Source organism: Gorilla gorilla, chromosome 6, assembly GCF_029281585.2.
Source record: "Gorilla gorilla gorilla isolate KB3781 chromosome 6, NHGRI_mGorGor1-v2.1_pri, whole genome shotgun sequence".
Classification (NCBI taxonomy): domain Eukaryota; kingdom Metazoa; phylum Chordata; class Mammalia; order Primates; family Hominidae; genus Gorilla; species Gorilla gorilla.
The window spans coordinates 42374064-42386667 of record NC_073230.2 but is presented as its reverse complement, the minus strand read 5'-3'; the positions used below and the strand labels follow the sequence as shown (position 1 = coordinate 42386667).

At 34.3% G+C, this 12604-nt stretch overlaps 1 protein-coding gene across 4 annotated transcripts in view; it reads left to right on the top strand.

The window, feature by feature from the left end:
• The window catches only part of DPY19L1 (dpy-19 like C-mannosyltransferase 1), a 115952-nt gene that overhangs the window by 71715 nt on the left and 31633 nt on the right, over positions 1 to 12604 (top strand). For 3 of the 4 annotated variants that reach the window (XR_010134637.1, XM_055347547.2, XM_055347548.2), the window contains 3 exons: positions 7622 to 7708; positions 10317 to 10376; positions 10906 to 10986. Coding sequence is in view for 3 of the 4 variants with exons in the window: in XM_055347547.2 (XP_055203522.1) it covers positions 7622 to 7708; positions 10317 to 10376; positions 10906 to 10986 (228 nt within the window). In the remaining variant the exon portion in view is untranslated. The remainder of the gene's footprint in view (positions 1 to 7621; positions 7709 to 10316; positions 10377 to 10905; positions 10987 to 12604) is intronic. The other variant, XM_055347549.2, reaches the window with a different exon arrangement.

Genomic DNA, 12604 nt, shown 5'->3' with positions numbered 1-12604 from the left:
TTCTTAATAATTTATACATATAAAAGAACATTTATAATGTGCAAGGAAGTTATAAACATGGTCATAAAATAAACAACCAGGAGCCTACTCTCCAAATGGAAAATAGAACCTTATCGTTACTTTTAAGTCCTGTATGCCCTGAGCTCATCCCCTCACTGCTCCTAGAGGTAACCACTATTCTGACTTTTTGAATTGTAATCAATTTGCTTTTCTTTATAACTTTACAATATGTGGATTACTAAATAGTACATATTTTTATTATTAAATGTTCACATTCTTTGTAAGGTTTATGCAAATGGCATTATTTTATAAATACCATTTTTTCGCTCAGATTTCTGCTACTTATATGTAACTAGAATTCAAATATTTTCACTGCTTTATATTTTCCATCATATAAATAAAGCATAATTCATTTATTCATTTTCTTGTTGAAGGACATTTAGGTTCTCTCCTCTCCCCCCAGCTTCTTATTTTAGGTATAAATAATGCTGTACATTCTTCACATATCTCCTAGGGCACATATGTTGAGAGTTTCTCTAGGGTATTTACCTGGTAGTAAACTTGTTGGGTGGTAAATTATGTACATGTTCAACTTTATAAATACTAAATTGTTTTTCTAAAATGATTGGACTACTTCCAACAGCAATATATAGCAGCTTATGTTATTCTACATCCTTTTTTATTTTATCAGTCTGGTTCGTGTAAAATGGTATCTTATAACCTTAATTTGCGTTTTCTCTGATTCATAATGAAGCTGAGCATCTTTTGCTTTGTTTATACGCCCTTCATGTTTCCATTGTTGTAAATTCCTATTCAGATCTTTTACCAGTTTGTCCAAAAGAAAATGACGTCTATTTTAGTCAATGCAGCATAATCCATTATTTTTGTTATTTATGTTGATGCTCAAATTGTTCCACACTTGTCCAACTATTCAAGCTGACTTCTCTTTCCTTTTAACATGTCCTCATCATGCTTTGAGCACTTTTAAAAAGAAATTAATAAATGTTAAATTTCATGAAATGCTTTACTACATCTGTTTAGATGAATCGGTGTATTTCCCCCTCTTCAATCGGTTACTATAATGAATTAACATTAATTAACTTTCTAGCATTAAATAAACTTGCTTTTCTGGGCTAAACACAATTTTTGCATGTCGCTGGATTCACTTTGCTGTCATGTTGATAGGATTTTTACATCCTTGTTCATGAATGAGTTAGACAGTAATTATATATTTTTTAGACTTGGCTTATTTTTTCCCCAAACTATTTAAAATAGTTTTTTATTTTGTAGTATAAATCAGATTAAATGTTAAGCCTTCAGAGTTGGCTGGTCACATAGGCAACTATGGCTGAGGGCCTTGACTCAAAGTTATAGTTATAAAATTATAAAATTACACAATGTAGTTTGCAGCAAAACCTACTTTGGGCAAATGATACATACTTTATTATATGACTTACTGTTTTCTGTCTTCTTCCATTATCGTTTTATAAATTCCTAAATTCTTATAGTTATAAAAAGAAAAAATATATAGAATTATTTCCAAAAAATTATTTTTCCATTTTTTATTGTGGTAAAATACATGTAACTTAAAATTTACCACCTTAAGCATTTTTAATTATACAGTTCAGTGATATTAAGTACATTCACATTGTTTTACAACCATCACCACCACCTATTTCCAGAACATTTTTCATCTTGCAAAACTGAAACTCTATACCCATTAAAGTCCTTATTCTTCCATCTTCCCAGTCCCTGGAAACCACCATTCTACTTTCTGTCTTTGTGATTTTTGACTACTTTATATATGTCATGTAAGTGAAATCATACAGTATTTGTCTTTTTGTGACTAGCCTATTTCAATTAGCCTACTGTCCCAAGTTACTTCTATGTTGAAGCATGTCAGAATTTCCTTCCTTTTTAAAGCTAAATAATAGTCCATTGTGTGTACACAGACACACACACACACACACACACATGATTCTGCTTATCCATTCAATCTGTCCATGGATACTTGGATTCCATTGTGTGTACACACGTGTGCACACACGCACACACACACACACAATTTTGCTTATCCAGTCCATTCACGGATACTTGGGTTACTTCTGTGTTTCAGCTATAGGAAATAATGCTGCTATGAACATGGGTAAACAAATATTTTTTGAGATCTTGTTTTCAGTTATTTTGAGTATGTACCCAGAAGTGGAATTGCTGGATTGATCATATGGTAATATGTACCCAGAAGTGGAATTGCTGGATTGATCATATGGTAAATCTATTTTTTAAGGAACTGCCAAACTTTTCCATAGTAGCGGTACATTTTACATTCCTGTAAACAGTGCACGAGGTTCTATTTTCTCCATGTAATCACCAACGTTTATTTTCTGCTCTTGGATGGTAGCCATCCTAATAGGTATAAGGTGATATCTCACTGTGGTTTTTGTTTCTTAATTAAAAATCTTTATTTTTCAGAGAAGTTTTAGGTTTATAGCAATTTTTTTTTTTTTTTTTGAGACAGATCTCGCTCTGTCGCCCAGGCTGGAGTGCAGTGGCGCGATCTCGGCTCACTGCAACCTCCGCCTCCCGGGTTCAAGCGATTCTCCTGCCTCAGCATTCCGAGCAGCTGGGATTAGAGGCATGTGCCACCACACTCAGCTAATTTTTGTATTTTTAATAGAGATGAGGGTTCACCATGTTGGCCCGGCTGGTCTTGAACTCCTGACCTCATGTGATCTGCCCACCTCAGCCTCCCAAAGTGCTGGGATTACAGGCATGAGCCACTGCACCCAGCCAGGTTTATAGCAAAATTAAGCAGAAAATACAGAGTTCCCATATACCCCCTGCCCCCAACCATGCACAACCTACCCCTCTTGACATCCCGCACCAGAGTGGTACATTTGTTACAATTGATAAACCTACATCACACATCAGAATCACCCAAAGTCTGTAGTTTACCTTAGGCCTCACTTTTCTATGGGTGGTTGTTGTGTTTTCTTTTGTTTTTTTGAGACAGGAGCTTGCTCTGTTGCCCAGGCTGGAGTTCAGTGGTGTAAACATGGCTCACCACAGCCTCGACCTCCTGGGCTCAAGGGATCCTTCTGCCTTGGCCTCCCAAAGTGCTAGGATTGCAGATGTGAGCCACCACAATCGGCCTGGATTTTGACAAATGTATAATGACATGTGTCAACCATGTAGTATCTTGTAGAACAGTTTCACAGCCATAAAGCTCTTCTGTGCTCCACCTATTCATCCCTCCTTCCCGCTAACCCATGGCAGCCGCTGATCTTTTTACTGTTTCCATGGTTTTGCCTTTTGTATAGTGTCATGTGTTTGGAACCATACAGTATGTAGCCTTTTCATATTGGCTTCTTTCACTTAGTAAAAAGCAAATAAGTTTCCTCCAAGTCTTTTCATGGCTTGATAGCTCATTTCGATCTTGATTATTATTAACATTTTATTAACATTATATGGATGTACCACTGTTTATTTATTCGCCTATTGAATAACTTGTTGGTTAACTCCAAGTTTGGGCAATTATGAATAAAGCTGCCGTAAACATCTGTATGCAGGTTTCTACATGGATGTTTCAGTTCATTTGAGTAAATACCAAGGAAAGTGATATTTGGATGGTATGGTGAGAGTATGCTTAGTTTTTAGGAAATTGCCAAACTGTCTTCCAAAGTGGCCATACCATTTTGCATTACCACCAGCAATAAATGAGAGTTCCTGCTGCTCCACATCCTTGTCAGCATTTGGTGGTGTCAGTGTGAATTTTGGGCATCCAGTAGATGTGTAATGGTATCTCATTGTTTTAATTTGGTTGAACATCTTTTAATATACTTTTTTTGGCCATCTGTGTATCTTTTTTGGTGAAGTGTCTATTAAGATCTTTTGCTTATTTTTCCTTGGGTTGTTCATTTCCTTATTGTCGAGTTTTAAGAATTCTTTGTATATTTTTGATAACAGTCCCTTATCAGATGTGTCTTTTGCAGATATCTTCTCTCAATCATTGTCCTGTCTTTCACAGAGCAGAAGTTTTTAATTTTAATGAAGTTCAGCTTATCAATTGTTTCTTTCATAAATTGTACCTTTGTTCTTTTATCTAAGAAGTCATCACCATACCTAAGGTCATCTAGGTTTCCTCCAATGTTATCTTCTAGGAGCTTTATAGTTTTGCAGCGTGCATTTAGATCTGTTGTCTGTTTTGAGTTAATTTTCATGAAGGGTGTAAAGTCTTATGTCTAGATTTATTTTTTTGTATGTGGATCTCTAGTTGTTCCAGCACCGTTTGTTGAAAGGACTATTTTTGCTCCACAGTATTGCCTTTGCTCCTTGGTCAAATATCAGTTGACTATATATGTGAGTCTATTTCTGGGCTCTATATTTTGTTCCCTTGATCTGTTCGTGTCTTCTTTCACCAATATCACACTGTCTTGATTACAGTAACTTTATAGTAAGTCTTGAAGTGGGGTAGTGTCAGTCCTCTGACTTTGCTCTTCTTCGGTATTGAGTTGGCTCTATACTGGGTTGTTTATATCTCCATATAAACTTCAGAATCACTTTATTGGTAACTTGCTAGGCTCATTATTGGGATTGTGCTGAATCAAGTTGGGAAGAACTGACATCCCTTCAATATGGAATCTTCCTGTACATGGAATAACGCTTCATTTATTTATAAAGTTCTTTGATTAGTTTCATTGAAGTTTTGTAGTTTTGCTCAGATAGGTTTTTTACGTAGTTAAATTTGTATCTAAGCGCCTCATTCCAGGAATGCAGGAATGTGTTGATAATAGAAATTCTATTAATATGATTTATCACATTAAGAAGTTTAAAAAATCCATAATAATTGCCTTTGATATTATAAAGGTATATGATAAAAGTCAACATCTATTTTTGGTGTTTAAGACCATAATCAAGTAAAAATAGACGGATATTTCATTGAAATTTAAGATACCCACACCTCAAAACAAAAACTAGTATCACATAAAATGATGAAGCAATAGAAAAATGTCCTATTTCCATTAATGCCAGAAGCATGATAAATATGCCTACTGCCTCTCTCAATACTTAACATTATTGCAGAAATGTCAGCTAATACAATTGACTGAAAAATAATTCAAAGGAAAATGTAAAAATATCATTGTTTGTAGTTGATATCATTTTGAATACTTGAGAAATCCAAATAAACTACTACTGGAAACAATGAAATCATATTCATTGATGCATATTTAATGTAATTTTTCTGTATACAAACAATCAAAATATGAAGATTCTTGATAAAACAGCAGCAAAAATAATATGCTTTAGAATAAACTCAAGAAAATATGCAGGAATCTATACAAAGAAAACTATACTTGCTAATGCATGTAAAAGAAGATTTAAAGAAATGGAAGGAACATGTATTGCTTTGGGATCTGAAGATTTGATGTTGAACAGATATAACTATAAATAACACGTTATTGAATAAAGTAATTTTAATTAAAATTTTAGTTTTTGAAGCTTAATAAGTTGATTCTGAAATTCACATGGAAATTGATATATATGGATCAAAAATAAAACTTCTAGAATATGGATTATTTTATTTTTAGTGCCTTTTTAAATGACAGATAAATCCAAAGACCTAAAGGAAATGAAAGATAAATTTGCTAACATAAAGATTTAGAAAATAACCATAATACAAAAAATACTACAGAGGTCAAAAATGAACTGAGAAAAATATTTACAATATGTTTACTTGATAAGGGGCTAGGTTCTTTTATATATATATAAAATATATATATTTTTATATATTTATATTTATATATAAATAAACATATATATAAAAAATATATATATACTTTAAGTTCTGGAGTATATGTGCAGCAAGTGGAGTTTTGTTACATAGATATACATGTGCCATGGTGGTTTGCTGCACCCATCAACCCGTCATCTACATTAGGTATTTCTCCTAATGCTATCCCTCCCCTAGCCCCCCAGTCCCCAACAGTCCCCTATGTGTGATGTTCCCCTCCATGTGTCCATGTGTTCTCATTGTTCAACTGACAGTTATGAGTGAGGACATGCAGTGTTTGGTTTTGTGTTCCTGTGTTTAGTTTGCTGACAGTTATGGCTTCCAGCTTCATCTATGTCCCTGCAAAGGACATGAACTCATCCTTTTTTTATAGCTGCATAGTATTCCATGGTGTATATGTGCCACATTTTCTTTATCCAGACTATCATTGACAGGCATTTGGGTTTGTTCCAAGTCTTTGCTATTGTGAACAGTGCTGCAATAAACATATGTGTGCATGTGTCTTTATAGTAGAATGATTTATAATCCTTTGAGTATGTACCCAGCAATGGGATTGCTGGGTCAAATGGTATTTCTAGTTCTAGATCCTTGAGGAATTGTCACACTATCTTCCACAGTAGTTGAACTAATTTACACTCCCACCAGCACTGTAAAAGCGTTCTTATTTCTCCACATCATCTCCAGCATCTTTGTCTCCTGGCTTTTTAATGATCGCCATTCTAACTGGCATGAGATGTTATCTCATTGTGGTTTTGATTTGCATTTCTCTGATGACCAATTATGATGAGCTTTTTTTTCATTATGGTTGCATAAATGTCTTCTTTTGAGAAGTGTCTGTTCATATCCTTCACCCACTTTTTGATGGGGTTTTTTTTTTCTTGTAAATTTGTTTAAGTTCTTTGTAGATTCTGGATATTCGGGCTATGTTCTGTAATATATGAAGAGAGCTGTTAAGGAAAATAATGAAAGCCCAATAGACAGATGGGCAGTGGGAATAAGCAGTTCACACATACACACAAGACAACATAACCAGCAAATAGAATAAAAGGTGCTGTGTCTCATCTACTATTAAAAGAATGGAAAAGTGAAACAATGAGGTAACATTTTTTCCCTACTGGATTGGCAAATATTTAAAAGAATAATACAGTGTTGCCAGAATATATATCCATAGGAACTCTCCTGCCCAGTTGGTGGGAAAGTGAATTGCCACAATCTTTTTGTAGGCCAATTTGTCAATATTTGTATTGAATTTAAAAATGTGTATATCCTTGATCCATCAATTTCACTTCTAGTAATTTATTCATAAATGTACTGACATGCACATAAGGTATACACATAAGGATGTCTATCATAGCAGTGTTTGTATTGGGAAGATCCAAACAAAACAAAATAGAAGTGGAAAGCACTTAAGTGTTTCGCAGTATTCGGAGGACTAGTTAAATAAATTAGGATACACCTATAGAATAGAATACTTTTTCCAGTTCTTAAGCAGAATGTATTAGATTGGCTTGCATGTGTATGGAAAGCTCTCTGAAACATATTACGAATTAAAGCAAGAAATAGTACAGCTTGTGGGGTAAGTGTCCATTTATGGTTTTACAAAACATATAAACTAGAATTTATACATGTTGTCTGGAAGGATAAACAGGAAACTGTTGATGACGGTTATCTCTGGGAGTTTGAAGTGTGAGATGGAGAATGGGCTGTTTTATAGTCCCTTTTCAACAATTTGAATTTTGTTTATTATGGGCATGTGCAGTTTTCACAATAAAAAACAAAGGTTTTTTGTTTTATGTGCATTACTTATATTTTTTTCTTGGATTTTTCCAGATTTCTCTTGCACTTTGTTTTGTTTTGATGTTTGGGAACTCAATGTTATTAACTTCTTATTATGCTTCTTCTTTGGTAATTATTTGGGTAAGTATTCCTTAACACTTATATGGCTGTTTTTGAAACTAATGGTTTAACAATTTTTTCTTCACTGGCTTAGGATTCATCAGGGTTTTCTGTAGGAACCATCTTAAGTGTCTTACTGAATATTCTAGATGTATGATGTTCAAGTACTCAATTCTAAAACAGGGAAGAAAAAACAAGGAAAAATTAGTATCATTTCAGAAAAGTTTCTATGCTTTCTAATCCCTTCCTCCTTTGCATTTTTAATCCTACTGCTGCTCCACTTTTTGAACCTCTTTCCTCTCATTGCAATCTTGTAACAGCCACCCCTCTTCATTCCACTGTGCTCAGAAGATCAAGGCCTTGGTTACTTTGTTTTTCTTCTGTTTTTTGTTTTGTTTTGTTTTTCTTGTTTTGTTTTTTGCCCCTTGTCTACTTGTATGGACTATTCAGATGGTTTAAGTAAGGTGATGATTCAGTTTTATTTTGCTAAATCACTACCAAGAACAACTTTAGATTATGGAGAGATTATTTTACAGAATTAGAACAAATTGATGGAAGGTCATCTAATTCTTTCTGCTACATATGGCAGGATGACTTTGTTTTTTTGTTTGTTTTGTTTTGTTTTTTTAAGACAGAGTTTCGCTCTTGTTGCCTACACTGGAGTGCAGTGGCGCAATCTTGGCTCACTCCGCCTCCCAGGTTCAAGTGTTTCTCCTGCCTCAGCCTTACAAGTAGCTGCGATTACAGGCATGTGCCACCATGCCCGGCTAGTTTTGTATTTTTAGTAGAGACGGGGTTTCTCCATGTTGGTCAGGCTGGTCTTTAACTCCTGACCTCAGGTGATCTGCCCACCTCGGCCTCCCAAAGTGCTGGGATTACAGGCGTGAGCCACCATGCCCGGCTGGCAGGATGACTTTGTAAGTCTAAAAGTCTTCTGAAATTTAAAGACTGCCTTATTTTTGGTGGATTTCCATTAAAATGTTTTGCAAACTTGTTATTCCCTATGTTTAAAGTACATGTGCTTTAGTTTCCCTGTGACTTTAAAAGCGTATTGCACTGTTGTAATTGGAATATATTCAACTTCTTGAGTAATTAAGTTACTCAGATCATTTGGGGTTTCTTAATTTCTAGAACCCATTACATTTGAAACCTCCATTTTCGTTTGTTTTACAAATGATATTTATTTAAAAACCCATTTTTCGGCCAGGCGCAGTGGCTCACGCCTCTAATCCCAGCACTTTGGGAGGCTGAGGCAGGTGGATCACGAGGTCAGGAGAGCGAGACCATCCTGGCTAACAAGGTGAAATCCCGTCTCTACTGAAAATACAAAAAATTACCCGGGCATGGTGGCGGGCGCCTGTAGTCCCAGCTACTCAGGAGGCTGAGGCAGAATGGCGTGAACCCAGGAGGCGGAGCTTGCAGTGAGCTGAGATCGCGCCACTACACTCCAGCATGGGCAACAGAGCGAGACTCCATTTCAAAAAAAAAAAAAAAATACCCATTTCTCAAAAATATGCCTCTTCCCAGTGTGGGCCGCCACCCTTTTCAGGTTGTGCCTTGAGTATACTTAGCTACAGAAATTAGCAATTAGCATGATGCTATATTTTCAACAACAACAACAAGAAAAATCATAACTTTGGGATTAATAAGTATAGTTCTTCAGTTCTGTGTTCTCTGTTTATTATTAGGAAAGGTGACAAAGTACTCAGTTGTATATTTTACATATGTATTTTCTCATGTACTGCTATCACCCAGGATAAAGTATATGAATCTTGGTACTATGGACAGGGAAACCATTGAATCGAATATTACATATAAATAAAATCTAATTTAAGTACATTTTGTAGGAAATTTCTTTTCAGTTCTATATGTCAGGTATGCTGCTAGATGCTTCACACTGAGGTGCGCCTTAGGTACGAATTAAGCGTATTTATGTATATTCCATATATTTTGGTGTATAAAAATAAATGATAACAGGGAATACAGCATGTTTGTGCATATTTAACTATAAACACACATTTGCATATATTTATAATTAATCACTTTGAAACCTGAATTGTATCACATTTTGTATTCTCAGGTATTTAGAAACTTCCAAAAAGATTTAATTTGGTTTGAAGTATTTATGTTTTGATCTCTAATCATATTTTTGCCATGTTTGAAGTAATTTTAGCTCCCCAAGGGTAATACAGTTTGGAAGCATTACCACCTGAAAATACTTCAGAGAAGTATTTAGTTGATCCATTAACATTTCATTTGCTGTTTACCCTAAGAGTCAGTAATTTTTAGCTAAAGGAAAATCTTATGCCTGTATGACTACTGTCCAAAATTCTGAAAATGTTATATACCTCATGGCTCAGAGATAAATCAGATATGTCAAATCAGTCATAGACATTTACATATGGTGATTCTTTAAAAAGTCACGCATTCACCTAATTGACTTTGGATAATAGGGCTATACCTTGAAGTCACTGACTCTAGAAATGAGCATGTGGATGGTATGTGGAAAGTCAACCATGTGCTAAATTTTAGATACTTGAGAATCTTATTATTTAGAAGAATTTTTTGGTACTTGAATTTATGTCTATAAGTATTAACTGTGTATACTATGTTATTTTTCTCTACTCAGGGTATTCTGGCAATGAAACCACATTTCCTGAAAATAAATGTATCTGAACTTAGTTTATGGGTAAGAATCAATGTATTTTAATGCTTATGTTTTTTCTTCTCTAAAATATATAATTGGTTTTATGTTTTACTTTTAAGAAAATGATCTGTGTAACTCAGGGGATCCAACAGTTTAATAGTATATTAGGGCTCAATTTTAATGTACCAAATTGCCCTTTTTATGAAACAAGTTAAAGTAAATCCTGGGTATGCAGTTAAAGAATTCCAGTTTTATTTATTACTCATGTTTCATCTAAGAAACAGTGCATGTGTAAGAAACTGTTAAAGGGAATTTAACTGCAGTGGTTGTGTAAATCTTCTATAAAATATATTAATTTTGATAAGATCGTATGATTATATTTTTATTTTTAGTTATTGCCCCTTGCTTTTGAGCAACATGCTTGATTTTAAATTGAGATGCATTTTTTAGCATTTTCTCTTGTAGATAGTAATATGTATTTCATGTATGATTAAAGCATTTATTTTTTTCTTCCTAGCCTATGTCTGTGGAATATGAAGCATCAAAGTTATTTTTGTTTTCTTTTGTTTAGGTTATTCAAGGATGTTTTTGGTTATTTGGAACTGTCATACTTAAATACTTGACATCTAAAATTTTTGGTATTGCAGATGACGTAAGTGCATTTTTTGCTTAAATTTGAAAGACTTGAAAAGAATCGAATAGGCTAAGAATAAATTGAGTTATTCAAGTATCACTATTAAATGAAATTCTAGGATGAAGTCTGTTCACCTATTATTTTATTTAATATAATAGAAAGTAAATGTAATTGTATATAGATTTTCGTTCTCCAAAATTAGTTTCTTAAAACAATCTCTTTTTTTATTGGTCCTTCTATGTCACTAAAATTTTAACGCAGGAAAACTGTAGATAATAGATTAAAGATCGAATTTTAAGCTCTATACAGCCATTTTTCTCTAGCTTCTTTGTAACTGGTAAAGACACCATCTTTAGAGCCTTAATTGGAGATCGTATTATAGTCTCATTCTTTTTTCTCCCCAGTTTTCAAGTCATTACTTGTAAAAGGCTTTTATAAGCCTTTATAGATAATGTAATCCAAGTTAGTCTTATTTAGAGAATATTTTTGTTTATTTTTGGTATTAGGGTAGAAGGGAAGATAAAATGGAGAAGTCTGTCTTATAATTTTAAAGATTCTCTCTGTCCATAATTGCTTTGCCTATTTTATTTTGGTGTTTTAATCAGCACATCCTGAGTCAGGAGGCTATCAAAGATTTAATTTAAAAAAGCAGCACAAGAACCAACATGGAAAAAATAAACTATTTTTTTCCTATAGTGTATTTTTATTGGTGATTTTCTTCTTTCTGTACTAGATTAATGCTATGGTTTTGAAACTGGGTTATGTGAAGTCCTAGGACTTCCCAGGAATCTTCCCTGAGGGCTGTCTACTCCCCCATCTCCTAGCCTCTCTTTTACCCAGGGCAGTTTAACCTTAATCTCTTTCATATAGGTTTTCATAAGAACAAGGGTTATTTTTGCTTAAAAGATTGAAAACACATGGACCATTAAATGGGTGGTCTACAATCTGTGGAAAGATTTTTAAAACTATAAAACTGTAGTTGAAAATGTATTCATTCATTCGTTCATTCAGTACCTCCTGTGTGCCTGACAGTGGAAAGTATACTAGAGATACCAAACTGAGTAAGGTATGGTCTAGCGGAAAATTCGGAAAATAGGAACAATTCCTAGCAGTTATAATACAGTGTAATAAAGGCTATGATAAAAAATGACGTACAGAGTGCTGCAGGAATACACAGGAGGAGCATCAGGGAAGGATCCTGGAAGTCAACTCTGAGGATGAGAGCTGAAAGGTGGGTGAGTCAGCCAGTATGCAGAGCGTGAGCAGGAAGACAAGTGAAATAACCCTAGTCCTGCGTTTATAGAATCTGTTTTACTCACTGGGGGAACATGAACCAGTTAAGGTATTAATTCAGGTTAAAGCTATTATTGTCATTTTCTGTCATAGCCTAAAATTATGCAGGGCCAAAAAAGATGCTATAAACTATGTTATTTGCAAATTAGAAATAACTTAGTTGTAACTTTAGTATTTTTAGAAATACGTAACGTTGATCAAGGGCATTGGCTCATAAATTCTTAATTTTGACATTGGTTAAAGGAAGATAGTGGCAAGGCTACCCAGCCTTTTATTTCCTACCGTGTTCTCTACTTTTACTGATAGTGCCTCTGAGCATAGGTTTTTAGCTGTCTGCCCCAAA